Here is a 20,480-nt window from a genome sequence, read left to right as displayed (position 1 = left end):
CTATGGAATTACTAAATATATTGACAGCACACTTAAATGCATACAGTACATATTTAAACCACTGTGAAGGGCAACAATCACGGACTGATAGAGTAATTCAGCACAGGAACAGGCCCTTTCACCCAACTCATTCGTCAAGTAATTTCTCTGGCAACAGGTTTCATACACTCACCTCCTTCTGCATGAAGAAGTTGCCCTTCAGGTGTCTTAGATTTTTCCCTTCATGTCTTCAACCTATGTCTCACGACTGTATACATCACTGAAGGATAAGCTCTCCATCTCCTGTGATGCTGTGTTTCTCAGGGAGTAACCAACATTTTTCAAAACTTTGCATAATTTAAATTATAAAGTCTCCTCGCAAGTACTTATAATGGATTAAACATCTGATGGATGTGAGTGGGTAACATGTCAGAGGTTTTTGTCTACATTTTGTGATTTGAACAACTTATTTTTGTTTCTGTTTCCATTTATTCATTTGAATAGACTTGTGCCACATTCCTTTTTGCGTAACTCTGTTCAATATAAATTTTATTTTACAAAAGATTATAAAATAGTTGAATATATTTTAATAACATTACCACTCCAGATGATATACTACTTAATGCACCAGCCTATTTTTGGATATTTGAATACTGGCGCACTTCACAAGTTAATACTTTTAAACTTAATAAAGCAAGAATATTGCCCGGGAAGTGCTTGCAGAAGAACACACTAAACACAAAGACAATCAATTATGATTTCCTCACATTATACAGAGAATGTTGCAGAAAAATATAGAGACATGATTATTATGCACTTAAACTGTATATACACATAATGCATTAGTCCACTTAAACCAGGGCTGGGTGTTTTATGGAAGATGAAATGACAATTATTTATTCTACTTATGGATTCTCAGATCACATCACCATTGGAACAATGAATGAAACAATCCGGCACAAGAGAACAAAGGGTCAGGCATATTACAATGTTTAAATGACTATTCTGCGTTTTTGTACCTTCTGCAATCTCTGATCTAGATTGTTTACTTATAGAATTGTACAATTAAATTTAGAATTTATAGGATTCTGAACAGGTTTTTGAGTGGGAATTTGTTTAGCAATCGGAATACAATTTGGAGCAGGACTTGGAGCGGGACGTGGTATTGGAGCGGGCTGCGGTTTTGGAGCGGGAATTGGAGCGGGTGGTGGAGCAGGGCTTGGAATGTATGGAATGTAACTTGGAGTGTAAACTGGAGTGTACATTGGAGGGGGACTTGGAGCGGGATTTCGAGGGGGACTTGGAATGTATGGAATGTAAATTGGAGCGTAACTTGGAGAGGGACTTTGAGCGGGACTTGGAGCGAGTCTTGGACCACCGAATGAATCGGAATCTGAAGTGGGATTGCAGGTCTGATCTTGAGTACGATTCCACACTGGAAAACTTGTTTGCCTTGGGGCTACAGGTACAGCACAATGAAGAGAATACTCAGATGATTCACTGCAAATTGCCTTTGTGTTAAGGCAGGCAAAGCAAAATTCCACATGGCATCTGATGCACACGACATATTTGCACTTAACTTTATGTCCTATCAGCAACCCACAAGTGGGACAAGCACGGATTCTTGGACAATTTTGAATATTGCTGTCAGGTAAAGTTTTTGTGTCACAGTTCTTCAAGGCTTCCAGCTGGATATTAATGCATCCTTCATTATCACATTTATCAGAGCGTGGAGCTGGGCCTTTCCACTCCTTCATACATTGCCAGCAAAATTCAAAAGGAATTCCATCGTTGGCCATGCAGATTGAACAAGTCACTGATATGTTCGTCTCATCTTTCCGTTCCACATAACTCCCACATTTCGGACACTAAGCAAAGACAGATGATGAAATTAGTAATTAAGGACATACACTTCTGATAATCCACTGTATATAATAATGTAATCTTAGCTTTTAAATGTTATGGCATGTCCTGCATTGATATTTTTTGATGTTCCACACAAATTAAAAGTTTGTTGTAACTTAGACATGAAATCGTTATTGCAGTACCCACCCGCCACCCCCCCCCCCCCCCCGGAAGTGTTATACCTAATCAGCTGGCGAAGTACTAAATGATTAATTCCTTGGTCAAATGGGTTTAAACCACAGTCATGGAATGAGACTGTGTTTCCCCTGACATTGATTTACAGCGAAATCACATCTTTGAGTCACAGAGTTATGGATTGATACAGCACATAAACTGGCCCTTTTGTCCAACTGCTCCGTGCAAACCAATCCATCCGTCTGAACTGATCGCATTTCAGAATCTGAATCGCGTTTAATATCACTGGCATGTGTCATGAAATTTGTAGTCTCTGCAGCAGCAGTATCATGCAATAAATAACAGCAAAATCCATGAATTATGGTAAATACTGCATATATATATGGGGTGTCAGGGAGGGGTAGCACCTCTGGTGGGGGAACATGTCGCATCCTTTTCAGGGCGGTTAGTCCACCTTTGGTCCCCACCTGGCACTCAGCTCTCACCTGTGGCTCCCTGTAGCTGTTTGCATGCAACAGCGGCCACACCCCGGGCAACGGCTTCGACAAGCCGGCTAAACCAGGTGAGGGTAGCCGATGGGTCTCAAACCCTCAAATTACGTGCTAGTCTCGACACCATCATTATGGTGTCGAGGTCCTCATCGACGTCAATGATGGACGAACAACAAACATATATATATATAAAATAGTTAAATTAAATAAGTTGGGAAAAAATTAAAATAAGAAGTAGTGAGGTAGAGATCATGGATTCAATGTCCATTCAGAAACTGGATGTCAGAGGGGAAGCTGTTCCTGAACCATTGAGTGTGTGCCTTCTGGCTCATGTACCTGCATGATGGTAGCAATGAGATGGGGTATGTTCTGGGTGATGGAGATCCTGAATGATGGATGCTGCCTTTTTGAGGCATTTCTCCTTTAAGATGTCCTGGATGCCACAGAGGCTAGTGCTCACAATGGAGCTGACTAAGTTCACAACTTCTTGTAGTTTCTTTTGGTCCTGTGCAGTAGCACCCCACCATACCAGACGGAGAAGCTCATTTGCTTGTGTTTGATACATATGTCTCTTAAATCCTTCCTGTTCCTGGTTCATCGTGTTTGCTGATCTCCACAATATAAAGTAAGGAATGGTATATATCTTATTTCCAACAACCTATGAAAGGAGAGTCTGGTGCTGTGGCTCAGAAGAGAATGGAGGAGAAGAGGAATGCAGTATTGACTGGGGATTCCATTAGACAGGAGATCCTGTGGACACCATAGAGACACCTAGATGGTATAATGCATCCCGGGTGCCAGGGTCAGGCCATTTCAGATCGGGTCCATGGCATTCTAAAGGGGGAGGGGAAGCAGTCTTGATCCATATTGGCAACCAATAACATTGATAAGAAAAGGGAGGAGGTCCTGAAGAGAGAATTTAGGGAGCTAGGTAGAAAGATGAAAAGCAGGACCTCCAGGATAGTAATCTGTGGATTACTGTCTGTGCCACAGGCCAGTGAGGGTAAAATTCAAATAATGGAAGGTAAGTAATATTTTTATTCTACCAACAATTTCAGAATCAGAATCAGGTTCATTATCTCCAGCATGTGTCATGAAATTTGTTAACTTAGCAGCAGCAGTTCAATGCAATACATATATAGAAGCAGCAAAAATTATAATAAATAAGGAAATCAATCACAGTATACTTATGTTGAATAGAACAAAAATCATGCATAAACAGAAATAATATATACTAAAAAAGTGAGGTAGTGTTCATGGTTTCAATGTCCATTTAGGAATCGGATGACAGAGGCGAAGACACTGTTCCTGAATTACTGAGTGTGTACCTCTTACTTGATGGTAACAGAGAAAAGGACATGCCCTGGGTGCTGGAGGCCCTTAATAATGGACGCTGCCTTTCTGAGACGCCACTTCTTTAAGGTGTCCTAGGTACTCTGTAGTCTAGTACCCAAGATGGAGCTGACTAAATTTGAGAGCCTCTGTAGTTTTTTTTTGCTCCTGTGCAGTAACTGCCACGCCCCCCCATTACCAGACAGTAATGCAGCCTATCAGAATGCTCTCCACGGTACATCTACAGAAGTTTTTGAGTGTTTCTGTTGACATACCAAATCTCTTCAAACTCCTGATCAAGTATAGTTGTTATCTTGCCTTGTTTATAGCTGCATCAATATGTTGGGACCAGGTTAGGTTCTCAGAGATCCTGACACCCAGGAACTTGAAAATTCTCACTCTCTTCACTTCTGATCTCTCTATGATGATTGGTTCATGTTCCCTTGTCTTACCCTTCCTGAAGGCCACAATCAGCTCTTTCGTCTTATTGGCATTGGGTGCAAGGTTGTTGCTGCGACACCACTCCACTAGTTGGCACTGAAAAGTTCATGGATCCTGTATCTTGTATAATCTGATGCAGGGTCAGAGAACTATTTTTCTAACCTTCATATTAGCTCCTTCTGACAGAATTCATTCAGAATCCATTGTTGGAACATGACTGAGGGATTGACAATCAATAATTCTGGGACTTTCACATTCACAAGCACCAACAAAAAAAATGTTGACAAATCTGTGTAGAGCTATTGGCGAGAATCATGCTACAGAATTAACAGTCTAGAAGTGATACAATACCTGGATGTGTATAATCCACATATGAAGCTTAAACACAAGAGATTCTGCAGATGCTGGAATTCCAGATCAACACACACAAAATGCTGGAGGAACTTAGCAGGTCAGGTAGCTATGGAAATGAGAAAATAATCAACATTTCCGGTTGAGACTCTTCTTCAAGACTGGAAAGAAAGGGAAAGACGCCAGAATAAAAAGGTGAGGGAAAGGGAAGGAGGACTAGCTAGAAGGTGACAGGTGAAGTCAGGTGGGTGGCAAAGGTAAAGGGCTGGAGAAAAAGGGATCTAATAGCAGAGGAGAGTGGGCCAGGAGAAAGGGAAGTAGAAGTGGGCACCAGGAGGAAGTGATAGGCAGGCGAGAAGAGGTCAGAGTGGGGAATAAAAGAAGAGGAGCGTTTGGCATCTTTGGGCCTGTACTCACTGGAATTTAGAAGAATGTGGGGGAATCTCATTGAAACCTACCAAGTATTGAAAGGACTAGATAGGGAGGATGTAGAGAGGATGTTTCTTAGGGTGGAGGTATCCAGAACTAGGGGGCCTCAAAATCGAGGAGCAACCCTTTGGGATAGAGTTAAGGAGGAATTTCTTAAGCCAGAGAATAGTAAATACAGTAGTAGTCAGAAGTTTACATACACCTTAGCCAAATACATTTAAACTCAGTTTTTCACAATTCCTGACATCCAGAAAACATTCCCTGTCTTAGGTCAGTTAGGATCACTACTTCATTTTAAGAATGTGAAATGTCAGAGTATTAGTAGAGAGAATGATTAGAATGATTTATTTCAGCTTTTATTTCTTTCATCACTTTCCCAGTGGGTCAGAAGTTTACATACACTTTGTTAGTATTTGGTAGCATTGCCTTTAAATTCTTTAACTTGGGTCAAACATTTTGGGTAGCCTTCCACAAACTTCTCACAGTAAGTTGCTGGAATTGTGTTCCATTCCTCCAGACAGAACTGGTGTAACTGAGTCAGGTTTGGAGGCCTTCTTGCTTGCATGCGCTTGTTCAGTTCTGCTCACAAATTTTCTATCGGATTGAGGTCAGAAAATGATGTCAAGTTTGGTTCAACCTTGGGAGCAATTTCCAAACGCCTGAAGGTACCACGTTCATCTGTATAAACAATAGTACACAAGTATAAAGACCATGGGACCACGCAGCTGTCATACTGCTCAGGAAGGAGACACATTCTGTCTCCTAGAGATGAATGTACTTTGGTGCGAAAAGTGCAAATCAATCCCAGAACAACAGCAAAGGACCTTGTGAAGATGCTGGAGGAAACAGGTAGACAAGTATCTATATCCACAGTAAAACGAGTCCTATATCGACATAACCTGAAAGGCTGCTCAGCAAGGAAGAAGCCACTGCTCCAAAACCACCATAAAAAAGCCAGACTGCAGTTTGCAAATGCACATGGGGACAAAGATCTTACTTTTTGGAGAAATGTTCTCTGATGTGATGAAACAAAAATTGAACTGTTTGGCCATAATGACCATTGTTATGTTTGGAGGAAAAAGGGTGAGGTTTGCAAGTTGAAGAACACCATCCCAACCATGAAGCATGGGGGTGGCAGCATCGTGTTGTGGGGGTGCTTTGCTGCAGGAGGGACTGGTGCACTTCAGAAAATAGATGGCATCATGAGGAAGGAAAATTATGTGGATATATTGAAGCAACATCTCAAGACATCAGCCAGGAAGTTAAAGCTCAGTTGCAAATGGGTCCTCCAAATGGACAATGACCCCAAGCATACCTCCAAAGTTGTGGCAAAATTGCTTAAGGACAACAAGGTCAAGGTATTGGAGTGGCCATCACAAAGCCCTGACCTCAATCCGATAGAAAATTTGTGGGCAGAACTGAAAAAGTGTGTGTGAGCAAGGAGGCCTACAAATCTGACTCAGTTACACCAGTTCTGTCTGGAGGAATGCAACAAAATTCCAGCAACTTATTGTGAGAAGCTTGTGGAAGGCTATCCAATATGTTTGACCGACTTTAAACAATGTAAAGGCAATGCTACCAAATACTAACAAAGTATATGTAAACTTCTGACCCCCTGGGAAAGTGATGACAGAAATAAAAGCAGAAATAAATCATTCTCTCTATTATTATTCTGACACCTCACATTCTGAAAATAAAGTAGTGATCCTAACTGACTTAAGACAGGGAATGTTTTCCAGGATGAAATGCCAGGAACTGTGAAAAACTGAGTTTAAATGTATTTGGCTAAGGTGTATGTCAACTTCTGACTTCAGCTGTATGTGGAATGCTCTGCCACAGACTGGTGGAAGCCAAGTCTGTGCGTATATTTAAGGTAGAAGTTGATCATCTTCTGATCTGTCAGGGGATCAAAGGATATGGCGAGGAGGCAGGTGGATGGGGTTGAGTAGGATCCGGGTTCAGACATGATGGAATGGCAGAGCAGACTCAATGGGCTGAAGGGCCTAATTCTGCTCCTATATCTTATGGCCCTTGGTCTGAGAGGCAAGTGTGAGGGAAAAAATTACCGGAAGGAGAAACCGATGTTCATCAGGTTGGAGGCTACCCTGACGGAACATCAGATGTTGCTCCTCCTCCCTGACTATAGCCTCATCATGACAAAAGAGGAGGCCATGGACCACATGTCAGAACAGGAATAGGGATAGGAATTAAAGTGTTTGGCCAAGGGGAAATTCTGCTTTTGACTGTGGAGAAGAGGTGCACAACAAAGTGGTCCCCCTATTTTTATTGGGTCTCACCAATATAGAGAAGGCCACATGGGATCACTGAGGACAATAGACACAGGTGAAGTTTCCACACCTAGTCAGACTGCTTGGGGCCCTGAATGGAGGTAAGAGACGTGAATGAGGAGGAGGATGCGTCACACTTTTGTCGTGTGCCAGGATATGTGCCAGGAGTGAGGTCGGGGTGAGGTTAGAATGGCCATGGGAATCAAAGAGGGAGTGATCCCTGTGGAAAGCAGAGAGTGGGGTTAGAGGTAAAGATGTGCTGGGGTAGTATTGAAGATGGTGGAAATTGTGGAGAATAATAGGTGAGGCCAAGAGGAATCCTACCCCTGTTCAGAAGTGGGTGTCTGGAAGAGGAAGAGATGCAGGTGAGGCCAGCATCAATGGTAGAGGAAGGGAAATCCCATTCTTTGAAGAAGGAGGACATCTCTGATGTCCTGGAAAGGAAAGCCTCATCCTGGAACAAATACAGTGGAAATAAAGGAATTGAGAAAAGAGAACAGCATTTTTACAGGAGACAGGGTGAGAAGAGAGATAGTCAAGAGAGCTGTGGGAATTGGTAGGTTTATAAAAGTTGTTGGTAGATAGCATGTATCCAGGGATGGAGAAAAGGAGATCGAGAAAGGAGAAAGTTGTCAGCAATGGACCAAGTGAGTTTAAGGGCAGGCTGGAAGCTGGAGGCAAAGTTGATGAGATTGACCAATTCAGCAAGGGTGTCAGAAGCAGCACCAATGCAGTCACCAAAGTATCACAGGAAGAGTTGGGGAGCATTACAAGGGAATTCTGGGAACATGGACTATTCCACATAGCCATTGAAAAGGCAGGCATAGCTGGGACCCATGCAGTTGCCCATAGCTACTCCTTGAGTTTGGGGAGATTGAGGGGAGCCAAAGAAGAAATTGTTTAGGGTGAGGGCGGTGGTGGAGGCAAATGGTTGGGTCTTTTGCAGAAAGATTTAAGGCCTTCTTGATGGGGGGAGTGGTAGAGTGTATAGACGTCCATGATGAAAATAAGGTGGTTGGGGTCAGGGAACTTAAGTTGTTGAAGAGGGTAAGAGCATGTGAGGTGTTGTGGACGTAGCTGGGATGGGACTGAACCAAGTGGGATAGAATGGAGTCGAGGTATGCAGACATGAGTTCTGTAGGGCTGAAGCAGGTAGAGACAATAGGATTATTCAGACACTCGGATTTGTGGATTTTGGGTGGGAGCTAGAAATGAGATGAGCAGTGCAGGGTCAGGGAAGTTGGAGTTTTCCAGAGTTGATGAGGTTAGTGATGGGGTTGGATACAATTCTTTGATGGACTGAAGTGGGGTTGTGCCTCCTGGCCTCTGCAAGGTAGAGGTCAATCCACTACACTTGTGGTGGTGGCATCCATTAGTCTTGTGAGACCATGGATCTGTGCCTGGAAAGTCTTGCTTCAGTCTGTGTTGGTAGAGCAGCGTCTGTTGTTGCTGTAGAGGCCCACACGGGAGTGACAGTCTTGGCTGCAGCGACTGTACTTGAAGGCGCTGTCCTCCGGTGTTGTCTTGGTGCTGTTTTCTCGGCGAGTGCACTTTTCTTCAGCAGCAAGCCTCAGCTTCTCTTCTTCTCTTTTTAGACCTCTGCGTAGTTCCAGCCTCCAGCGAGAGCGATCGCTTGCAATATCCTCCCACCTCTCGACGTTCATGTTCAGTGACTTCATATCTCTCTTGCAGACATCTTTGAAGTGAAGATGGGGCCACCCTTGTGCTCTCTTGCCAGAGACCAGTTCCCTGTACAGCAGGTCTTTCAGGATCCTCCCATCTGACATGCAGTGTACGTGGCCCAGCCAGCGGACACAGTGTTTTTGGAGCATGGTGAAGAGGCTGGGTATCAGGACAGGAGCCAGGACCTCATTGTTGGTGACTCGGTCAATCCACTTGATGTCCAGGATGCACCTCAGGCTGCAAAGGTGGAAGGCGTTGAGACGCCGCTCTTGTCTGTGGTAGAGGCTCCAGGTCTCGCTGCCGTAAGGCAGTGTGCTGAGGACACAAGCCCTATAGACTGCAAGCTTGGTGTGCGTCGTCAGCTTTCTGTTCTCCCAGACTCTCTGCATCAGCCTGGCAAATGTTGAGGCTGCTCGTCCGATCCGTCTGTTGATCTCAGGGTTTAGGGAGAGACTATCCGTGATGGTGGAGCCAAGGTATGTAAACTCGAGAACTACCTCCAGCTCGTTGTTGTTGATGGTAATGGCAGGGGGGTGCTCAACGCCTCAAAGCCAACACGTTGGTTTTCTTCAGGCTGATGGTCAAGCTGAAGTCCTGGCAGGCTCTTTAGAAGCTGTCCATGAGGCGTTGCAGTTGCTCTTCAGAGTGTGTTGCCAGTGCCGCATCATCTGCAAACAACACGTCCCTGACAAGTACTTCACGAACCTTGGTTTTTGCCCTCAGCTGGGACAGACTGAACAGCCTCCCATCCGATCTGGTGTGGAGGTAGACACCATCAATAGATGTTCCAAAGGCGTGTTTCAGCAAAGGCATCTGCTACTCAACAGTCCAAAAACCATCTGTCTGTGGGTCTGATGGGAAAGTCCTTCTTCTCCAACTCTATACCTTTACCACCCATCTGAGTTCATCTCTCATCTTCTAGCAAGTCCTCTTTCCACACCTCCCCGCCCCCCACATGTTCTTATTCTGGTGTCTTCACCCTTCCTTTCCAATCCTACAGAAGGGCCTCAGCCTGAAACACGGACTATTTTTTTCACTTCCACATATAAAGCTTGTCAGTTTATTTCATGTCAGCCCCTCAGTGTATCTTCATTTCTTCATGTACTCATCCACCTTCCTCACCTGCTTTGCAATTGATCTCAGTTACTAGTTCTCTAGTTTCTCCCAAAATCCCGATGGAATTTCTTCTTGAAAGCTCTGTATTAAGGTATCTAAAATCGTATTCTTTCACAAGTGAAAAATTCTTCTCTACATTGATCATTTCAAATCTTCTTATAATTTTAAACACTTTGATCAGGTAATCTCTCAGTTCTCTTTTGCAGAAAAATGGTCAGTTAACCTATTCATTGTTATAGTTTTGGGAAACCCTTATGAGAACCCTGGCTTATTATGTTGAAACTTCTGTTGTGTTGTGGTCCTTTTTAAAACATTGCCTGTCAACCTCCCTGAATATTACCTCATTCTTCAGACTCTCACACCATCACAAGCTTCACAGCTTTCTCAAATCCAGTAATGACCCCTATTTATTAGCAGTTAGTTAGATGCCAGTCCTGCTTTACCTGTTTGTATTCACAGTAACTTGAAGCAGCGAGAGTGACAAGCCTCTCTTCAAAAATCTGCCGTTCCTCAACAGAGAGCAATGCGTGTCTGCACACCTCCATGTAGGACCATTCCTTTCCACATCCTTCATTTCTCTTACCTATTATTGCAGGGCAGTGGAATTTGAAATAACCCTGGAAAAGACATTGAAAAATATTGTAAAACGTTCCCATTTAAAAAGTGGATTGAGCATGAGATATAACAGAAAGGATTGTTTGTGATATCCACCTGACTTGTACGGGTCCGACACCATTCCGTGAGTGAAATGGGATCTACAGCATGTCCACAGGACATTTCCACTCTGTAAACGTTTGGGTCATCATCTCCTGCAATAGAACATTTTGTTGGAATTACTACAGAATTTGTTTAAGGTGTTAAGTATACAGCAACAACAAATTCTTGAACAGTGCTTTCATTAAAAGTGTTTGCTTAGATAAAACAAAATAAAATGGTTCAATAAATTTGATCTGATTGGTAAAGAGACTACTGGAAATGTGACTGAACAAAGGAACAGATTTTCCAATGGATACAAAACACATATTTTCATTTTAACTGGAGTGTATCCTGGTGTGATTTGAAGGAGCTCTGGGTTGTTTTCTGTTATAGAACATAGAAAAGTACAGAACAGGAAAAGGCTCATTAGTACATTATGTCTGCACCAACCATGAAGCCAAATTAAACTAATCCCATCTGCTTACATAGGGTCTGTGTTCTGTCAAACTCTTTCAGTTCATGTGTCTGTTTAAATTCTTCTTCAATGCTGCTGCATATCTCTTTCTATCACCTCCACAGCAGCACACTCCAAACATCTGCTAATTTCTGTGTTCTCGCTAAAGTAGCCAAGGGTTTTAAACAAAGAGAAAGACCTTAAATATAGTGTTTATATTTCTGAAAACATTAGAAGCAAGAACCATTTGATTAAGGTTATTATGATTTGAAAATTCTTTCAAATTATTAATAGTGGCTGGCATGTAAAATTATTTCTTCCAAAATTAGGGAAAGGAAACACAATATCTTTGTTTATATCTGCTGACTAGATCTCAACATCCCACTCCTCACCCGAACACAACTCCCCTGATAATAACCTAGAGACCCTCTTTCCTTCCAGGGTCTCACTTGGTTTGTGTCCTCTTCCCATTCAGTGCACCAAAACCCTGCAGGTCGTGTCTGCATCACTGAAAATGGCCATTCCCTATTGTTGGCTGGGGCATGAGTTTGCAATGTCAGAGCTGTTATATGATGTACTCCTACCTGAAATTAATATTTGTAGAACACTGAAATTTTGGCAACATAGCTGAATCCATAGTCATAGTCATAGTCATACTTTATTGATCCCGGGGGAAATTAGTTTTTGTTACAGTTGCACCATAAATAGTATGCACTATAAATAGTAATAGAACCATAAATAGTTAAATAGTAATATGTAAATTATGCCAGTAAATTATGAAATAAGTCCAGGACCAGCCTATTGGCTCAGGGTGTCTGACCCTCCAAGGGAGGAGTTGTAAAGTTTGATGGCCACAGGCAGGAATGACTTCTTATGACGCTCTGTGCTGCATATTGGAGGAATGAATCTCTGGCTGAAAGTATTCCTGTGCCCACCCAGTACATTATGTAGTGGATGGGAGACATTCCCCATTCCCCACAATCCCCATCAAATATGGCAGACTTTCCTGGGAAATCCTGTGTTGTAGGTCCGTGATGTAGGATACGGGACTGGGCTTTTCCTGAGGCATATAGCTAGGAAGCCACACCCTACTCAAAGGGACAGACTTTTGAACTTTGTTGCAAACTATAACTGACAGCTCAAGCCCAACAGGCTTTCAATTTTACAGTCAGAGAAAAAGAACTCAAGATGTAGCACATCAGGATACCACAGACACAAGAGGGAAGAGTAACTCGGCATAAATCAACAATGTTTGATTGCTAATCCACAGAATGACAAGCACAAGTAACAAAAAGATAAATTATAAATGATTATAACAGTAAAGAATAGTTAGCCTAATACTTGATCGAGTACATAAACCATTTATGGGTTTAAAGTGAAAAGTAATTTTGTTTGAATGAAAGAATGTAAGACCATATGCTATAGGAGCAGAAAGTAGGCCATTCGGCCCATCAAGTGTGCTCCACCATTTGATCATAGCTGATCCAATTCTTCCAGTCATCCCAATTCCCCTGCCTTCTCCCCATACCCTTTGATGCCTTGGTTAATCAAGAACCTATCTACGTCTGCCTTAAATGCACCCAATGACTCAGCCTACACAGTTGCTTGTAGCAACAAATTCCACAGATTTACCATCTTCTGACTAAAGTAATTTCTCTGCATCACTGCTCTAAAAGGACGTCCTTCAATCCTGAAGTCGGGTCCTCTTGTCCTAGAATCCCCTACCATCGGAAATAACCTTGCCATATCTAATCTGTTCCGGCCATTTTACATACGAAATGTTTCTAAGAGATCCCCCCTCATTCTCCTGAACTCCAGGGAATACAGCCCAAGAGCTGCCAGACATTCCTCATATGGTAACCCTTTCATTCCTGGAATCATTCTCGTGAATCTTCTCTGAACCCTCTCCAAAGTCAGTATATCCTTTCTAAACTGACGAGCTCAAAACAGCACACAATACTCCAAATTTGGTCTCACAAATGCCTTAAGAGACTCAAGATCACATCCCTGCTCTTATATTCTATATCTCCAGAAATGAGTGACAACATTGCATTTGCCTTCTTCACCACTGACTCAACCTGGAGGTTAACCTTTAGGGTATCCTGCACAAGGACTCCCAAGTCCCTTTGCATCTCCGCATTTTGAATCTCTCTCCATCTAAATGATAGTCTGCCTGTTTATTTCTTCCACCAAAGTGCACGACATACACTGTCCAACATTTTATTTCATTTGCCACTTCTTTGTCCATTCCCATAAACTATCTAAGTCTCTCTGCAGGCTCTCTGTTTCCTCAACACTACACGCTCCTCCAAATATCTTTGTATCATCAGCAAATTTTGCCACAAATCCATTAATACTGCAATCCAAATCATTGATATACATCATAAAAAGCAGCGGTCCCAACACCAGCCTCTGTGGAACTCCACTGGTAACTGGCAACTAACCAGAATAGGATCCCTTTATTTCCACTCTCTGTTTTCTGCCAACCAGCTAATGCTCCACCTACGCAAGTAACTTCCCTGTAATTACATGGGAATCTTATCTTGCTAAGCAGCCTCATGTGCAGCACCTTGTCAAAGGCCTTCTGAAAATCCAAACACACCACATCTCTTTTGTCTACCCTGCTTGTAATTTCCTCAAAAAATTGCAGTAGGTTAGTCAGACAGGATTTTCCCTTCAGGAAACCATGCTGGCTTTGGCCTATTTTGCCATGTGCCACCAGGTACTCCATAATCTCATCCCTATCAATCAATTCCAACAACTTCCCAACCACTGATGTCAGGCTAACAGATCTATAGTTTCCTTTCTGCTTCCTCCCAAAATATTCTTAAATAGAGGAGTAACATTTGCAATTTTCCAGTCATCCAGTAGAATGCCAGAATCTATAGATTCTTGAAATATCATTGTTAATGCCTTGGCAATCTCTCCAGCTACTTCCTTCAGAACCTGAGGTTGCATTTCATCAGGTCCAGGAGATTTATCCTGGACCATGACCATTTATCCTTTGACCACGAAGCTTCCTGAGCACCTTCTCAGTCATAATTTTCACTGCATGTACTTCATTTCCTTGACACTCTTGAATGTCCAGTATACTGCAGGTATCTTCCACTGTAAAGACTGATGCAAAGGACGCATTCAGTTCCTCTGCCATCTCTGCATCTCTTATTACAATATCTCCAGCGTCATTTTCTATTGGTCCTATATCTACCCTCAATTCTCTTTTACCCTTCATATACTTAAAAATCTTTTAGTATCTTCTTTGATATTAGTCTCTACCTTCCTTTCATAATCCATCTTTTCCTTCTGAATGAACTTCTTAGTTTCCTACTGCAAGTTCCCAATCAAGGAAGTCAAGAACAACCTACCAGCCATGCTTACTTTCATCGATTTTTGCAACGCTTTTGACTCCATTCACCGAGGTAAAATGCTGAAGATCCTGAAAGCTTACGGAGTGCCAGACCATCTACTGAGAGCAATGGAGTCCAGCTATACCAAAACTATGGCGAAAGTTGTTTCACCAGACGGAGAAACAGCAGTGTTCGAGCTCCTTGCTGATGTGCTGCAAGGAGAGACTCTGGCACTCTACACCTTTATAATCGTCCTTGATTACGCTCTACGTCAAGCTACCAAAAATCATGACAAGCTTGTTTTTACCATAAAACTAGGATGAACCAAAAGGGTCAGACTAGTTACACTCACAGATCTCGATTTTGCAGATGACATAGTCCTGCTCTCTGACCAGATGGAGGAAGCACAGCAGCTACTGACAAAAGTGAAAATTGTGTGCAATAAAGTTGGACTTCACCTAAACGCTAAAAAGACAGAGTACATGGCGTTTAACTGCAATGAAGTTTCTCTCAAGACCGTAAAGAATGATACCATTAAGAAAGTCTTTGACCTCAGGTACCTCGGGTCAAGAATGGTGAGTTTGGAAAAGGACATAAAGATACGGAAGGCACTGGTGTGGAGGGCTATGAATGACATGAAGGAAATCTGGAAATCGAACCTGACCAGAGGGCTTAAAAAGAGGATCTTTATAGGATCGTCATCACGTACGGATGCGTGACGTGGACACTCACCAAGACTATGCGAAAGTCTCTGGATGATTGCTATACACAAATGCTCCGGATGGGTCTCGATGTGAATTGGCAACAGCACATGATGAATGTCGAGCTCTATGACGACCTACTGATGCTCACTACTAAAATCGAGGTGAGAAGACTGTAACTAGCGGGGCACTGTCTACGCCACCCCGAGCTATCTGCCAGCCTAGTCATCATATAGGAGCCCAAACATGGGAGGATGAACCCTGGGCGCCCTCCCAAGACTATGGTCAACACGCTCCTAGAAGACAGTGGCGCAGCTAATGTAGATGAACTGAACACACTGATGAGGGAGAGGGAGAAGTGGAGAGTCCATCATCGTGCCCAACGCCGGTCCCCTAGGCCTGAGTCAACGTAGTAGTAGTAGTAGTATCTTCCCACTAGCTCTGGCTTCCTTGTATACCCTCTCTTTTGCTTTTACTTTGACTCTGGCTTCACTTGTCAGCCAGGGTAGTGTCCTTCTTCCCTTTGAAAATTTCTCCTTATTTTGAATATATCTGTTTTGCACTTCCCTCATATTTCGCAGAAACTCCAGCCATTGTAGCTCTGCTCTTCTTCCTGTCAGTGTCCCTTTGTAATTTGTAATCCACATTCCAGCTGCTGTTTGGAGGCCAGTAAGCAACTGCCATTTGGGTCCTTTTACCCTTGCCCTTTCTTAATTCAACCCACAGAGACTCTACACCTTCCGATCCTATGTCATCCCTATCCAATGATTTAATATTATTTCTTATACACAGGGCCACACCACCCCCCCTCTGCCCACTAACCTATCTTTCCGATACAGTATACCGGATATCCTTGGACGTCCAGCTCCCAAGGTCTTTTTTTTCAATGGAATGATTTTAATTACATAGATGAAAACTAAAATAAAACCAAGCAATCTTCAGCCACATACCATGAAACGTTTGCAAAAACCATTTATATTCCTTTCCATGAAAATTACAATGACAGTTAGGCTACTAACCAATAGGCTACCCACGCGGTCACGGGGAGAATGTACAACCTCTTGACAGGCGGCGCCCAAAATGAACTCGGAACCTCAACGCCCCAAGATGTAATAACTCGCGATAAGCGCTAAGTTACAATGGTGTTTTAAAGATCATGGACAACATGATTGGCGAAAGCATCATTTTTCACTTCACATAAGACAATGATCATAAACTGATTCTGATTTAAAAGGGGGAACAAAACTCAGAGGACAATATGCATTGGAAGTAGCTCAAGGAATGTATACTGAACTAATACCCGGAACTAGCAGATAGTCTTTTGAAGACACGTTGAACAGACTATGGCTGGTATGAACTGAGTTTAGAGGAGCATGTGAGAGGGACTTTATTTAAACATAAAAAATCCTGAAAGATCTTGACAGGATGTAAAAAGTATTCTGTTGTGGGAGATTCGAGAACGGGTGTGGGCGTAGGGTGGGGTGTACCGCTGAAAAATAAGTGCTCCCCGCTAAAGACAGAAAAAAAATGTACTTTTTTCCCCTCATAGTCGTTGGAATTCTCTTCACAGAAGCGTAGTGGCATCAAAATCTTTTGAATATTTTAAGGCAAATTTCAATAGGTTCTTAACAAACAAATGGTGGAAAGATTACCGTCTGTAGATGGGAATGGGGAATTGTAGTAATTTTTTTTGCGTGGCAAACAAAAAATTTGTTCAAATGTCTCTCAAACACTTCGGAGTATTATCCATGCCTACCTAACCAGGTCCGGCCTAACCTGGAGATCTATTTCCATTCTGGGACCTCGACCAGCCGAAGACCCACGTAGAATCGCCCGTACGCTTTCAGCCCCAGCGGCACCGTAAATCTGTGACGGCTACAATTTGTGCACAAGCACTAGAGTGAGTTTGCCCACCCAAACTCGGCGTTGGGGGTCAGTCCTTATTTTACTCATGGTGCGATGTATATTTACCTGTGATCCTGTCCGGTCGCTTAACAAATTTCAATCCGTTGTAAACGTAATCGCGGCTCATTCCTCCGCAGTTGTTCCTATCCGATGCACCTGCACAACAGGGGAGTTTCTGTCGATCAGAAATTACGATTGTAGGTTACGCCAAACAAGTGCAGTGAAATGTAAACCCTCCGCCCACTTCCTCGAAAAGGACGCGGTTTATTCTGTTAACTTCTTTCCGGGTGCAATTTGTCTCCGAATTATCACTTTTCCTCGTGTTTATCATTTTATGCGGAGACTTCTTGTTGTTCTGTTAAAAATACGGCCCCCAGGAAAGTTTGCCCTGTTTTATGCCCTTCTCTCCCAGAGATATCCCAACGTTATGCCCCCTTCTGACATTGACTTGCTAACCTCGTTCCCCTAGTCGGTTCACAAAACATCAAACAGCCCAGCCCTTCAGCTGGAGTTACGTAAAGGAAGTGAAACTAAATTCAGTTCATTTTCACAGACCTTCACGAGTAATGCAGCAGCAATTGAAGTTGCTGAGACCAAAATATGAAAGATCTATCAAGTGTGCGTCATTGGTTTGAAAGGCGAAAGAATTATGGTTGATATATCGGAGTCAGACGCTGAATTTAATGCGATGAAGATCGTTACCGTTTAAAAATGCTGATAACCAAACTGCCATATTTATTAGGTACTTCAATAACATATCACATGGGTTTCTGAGATGAAAATTGGCTAGGTAGTCTGACCTGCCAGGTTATGGAAGTTGACAATGGGTACCTCGATATTCCATGTAGCTTCGCCGATTAAGGCAGCATTGTTTTCTTTACTTTGAATTCAGTTTTCTCAAGTCATTTCTGGACATGAATATGTTTAATTTTAAAATCTAACTATTATTAATCAGGGTTGTTCAATGGTTCGTTCTTTTATGAATTTCTCTCTTCTTAAGGTCTCCCCTCCTACCCCTCCTCACAGTCCCCCACCTTGCTCTCATGACTAATACCCCTTCCCCACACGAAACCACCATGGTGGGCTTCACAGCTGAACAGGTGAGAAAACAGCTGAAACATCTCTTCTGGAGCAGGTGGGACCTGTACAAGAGAGACGGGTTACACTTGAACTACAGGGGAACCAATATCCTTTCAGGGAGGTTTGTTAGTGCTGTTGGGGAGGCTTTAAACTAGATTTGCAGGTGGATGGGAACCAGAGTGCCATAGCTGACAGTGTGGCTGGAGTGAAAATAAATTATGTTAAAAGTTCAAGCAAAACAGCAAATAGAAAGGTTGTGAGTGGTGGTAAAAATCTACTGAGGTGTATATATTTCAATGCTAGGAGTATTGCGGGGAAGGCGGACTAGTCAGGGCGTGGATTAACATGTGGAATTATGACGTTATAGCAATTAGTGAAACTTGGCTACAGGAGGGGCAGGACTGGCAGCTAAATATTCCAGGGTTCCGATGTTTCAGATGTGATCGAGGCAGAGGAATGAAAGGTCGGGGGGTGGGGGGTTAGCATTGCTCGTCAGGGAAAATGTTACAGCAGTGCTCAGGCAGGACAGATTAGAGGGCTTGTCTACTGAGTCCTTATGGGTGGAGCTGAGAAACAGGAAAGGTATGGCCACATTAGTGGGGTTGTATTATAGACCACCCAATAGTCAGCAAGAATTGGAAGAGCAAATCTGCAGAGAGATAGCAGGCAACTGCAGGAAACATAAAGTTGTGGTGGTAGGGGATTTTAATTTTCCATATATTGATTGGGAATCCCATACTGTTAGGGGTCGAGATGGTTTAGAGTTTGTAAAATGTGTTCGAGAAAGTTTTCTAAATCAATATATAGGGGGACCAACTAGAGGGGATGCAATATTGGATCTCCTGTTGGGAAACGAGTTAGGACAAGAGACGGAAGTCTGTGTAGGGGAACACTTTGGTTCCAGTGATCATAACACCGTTAGTTTCAACTTGATTATGGACAAGGATAGATCTGGTCCTAGGGTTAAGGTTCTGAACTGGAAGAAGGCCAAATTTGAAGAAATGAGAAAGGATCTAAAAAGCATGGATTGGGACAGGTTGCTCTCTGGCAAGGATGTGATCAGTAAGTGGGAAGCCTTCAAAGGAGAAATTTTGAGAGTGCAGAGCTTGTATGTTCCTGTCAGGATTAAAGGCAAAGTGAATAGGAATAAGGAACCTTGGTTCTCAAGGGATATTGCAACTCTGATAAAGAAGAAGAGAGAGTTGTATGACATGTATAGGAAAAAGGGAGTAAATAAGGTGCTTGAGGAGTATAAAAAGTGCAACAAATTACTTAAGAGGAAATCAGGAGGGCTAAAAGAAGACATGAGGTTGCATTGGCAGTCAAAGTGAAGGATAATCCAAAGAGCTCTTACAGGTATATTAAGAGTAAAAGGATTGTAAGAGATAAAATTGGTCCTATTGAAGATCAGAGTGGTCAGCTATGCGCGGAACCAAAAGAAATGGGGGAGATCTTAAATGGGTTTTTTGCATCTGTAGTTACTAAGGAAACAGGCATGAAGTCTATGGAATTAAGGGAAACAAGTACTGAGATCATGGAAACCCTACAGATTGAAAAGGAGGAGGTGCTTGCTATCTTGAGGAAAATTAAAGTGGATAAATCCCCAGGACCAGACAAGGTGTTCCCTCGGACCTTGAAGAAGACTAGTGTTGAAATTGCAAGGGCCCTGGCAGAAATATTTAAAATGTCACTGTCTACAGGTGAGGTGCCGGAGGATTGGAGAGTGGCTCATGTTTTTCCATTGTTTAAAAAAGGATCAAAAGGTAATCCAGGAAATTATAGGCCGGTAAATTTGACGTCGGTAGTGGGTAAGTTATTGGAGGAAGTACTAAGAGACAGTATCTACAAGCATTTGGAGAGACAGGGACTTATTAGGGAAAGTCAACATGGCTTTATGCGTGGTAGGTCATGTTTGACCAATCTATTGAAGTTTTTCGAGGAGGTTACCAGGAAAGTGAATGAAGGGAAGGCAGTGGATATTGTCTACATGGACTTCAGTAAGGCCTTTGACAAGGTCCCGCATGGGAGGTTAATTAGGAAAATTCAGTCACTAGGTATATATGGAGAGGTGGTAAATTGGATTAGACATTGGCTCAATGAAAGAAGCCAAAGAGTGGTAGCAGAGAATTGCTTCTCTGAGTGGAGGC

At 42.8% G+C, this 20,480-nt stretch overlaps 1 protein-coding gene across 1 annotated transcript; it reads right to left on the bottom strand.

The window, feature by feature from the left end:
- Positions 1 to 511: 511 nt before the first annotated feature.
- LOC140196404 (uncharacterized) lies at positions 512 to 17,681 on the bottom strand. The gene is made up of 4 exons (XM_072255546.1): positions 17,320 to 17,681; positions 10,862 to 10,959; positions 10,594 to 10,767; positions 512 to 1,847 (listed from the first exon to the last, which is right to left on the bottom strand). The coding sequence occupies exons 1-4, from the start codon at positions 17,378 to 17,380 to the stop codon at positions 1,029 to 1,031; spliced, it is 1,152 nt and encodes a 383-aa protein (XP_072111647.1). The 5' UTR covers positions 17,381 to 17,681; the 3' UTR covers positions 512 to 1,028.
- Positions 17,682 to 20,480: the final 2,799 nt, after the last annotated feature.

This window comes from Mobula birostris, chromosome 4 (assembly GCF_030028105.1).
Source record: "Mobula birostris isolate sMobBir1 chromosome 4, sMobBir1.hap1, whole genome shotgun sequence".
In the NCBI taxonomy this organism is placed as follows: Eukaryota; Metazoa; Chordata; class Chondrichthyes; order Myliobatiformes; family Myliobatidae; genus Mobula; species Mobula birostris.
Note: the sequence above shows the minus strand (reverse complement) of the source record. Positions and strands in the feature narration are given on the sequence as shown.

Bases quoted from the DNA above. Each gene is read 5' to 3' on its own strand.
- LOC140196404 (XM_072255546.1), bottom strand. From the start codon at position 17,380: ATGAGCCGCGATTACGTTTACAACGGATTGAAATTTGTTAAGCGACCG. The intron at 10,960-17,319 runs GTAAATATACAT...GTTCTATTGCAG, and splicing joins GCGACCGGACAGGATCACAG to GAGATGATGACCCAAACGTT. The intron at 1,848-10,593 runs GTAAAGCAGGAC...GTCTTTGCTTAG, and splicing joins GTTACTGTGAATACAAACAG to TGTCCGAAATGTGGGAGTTA.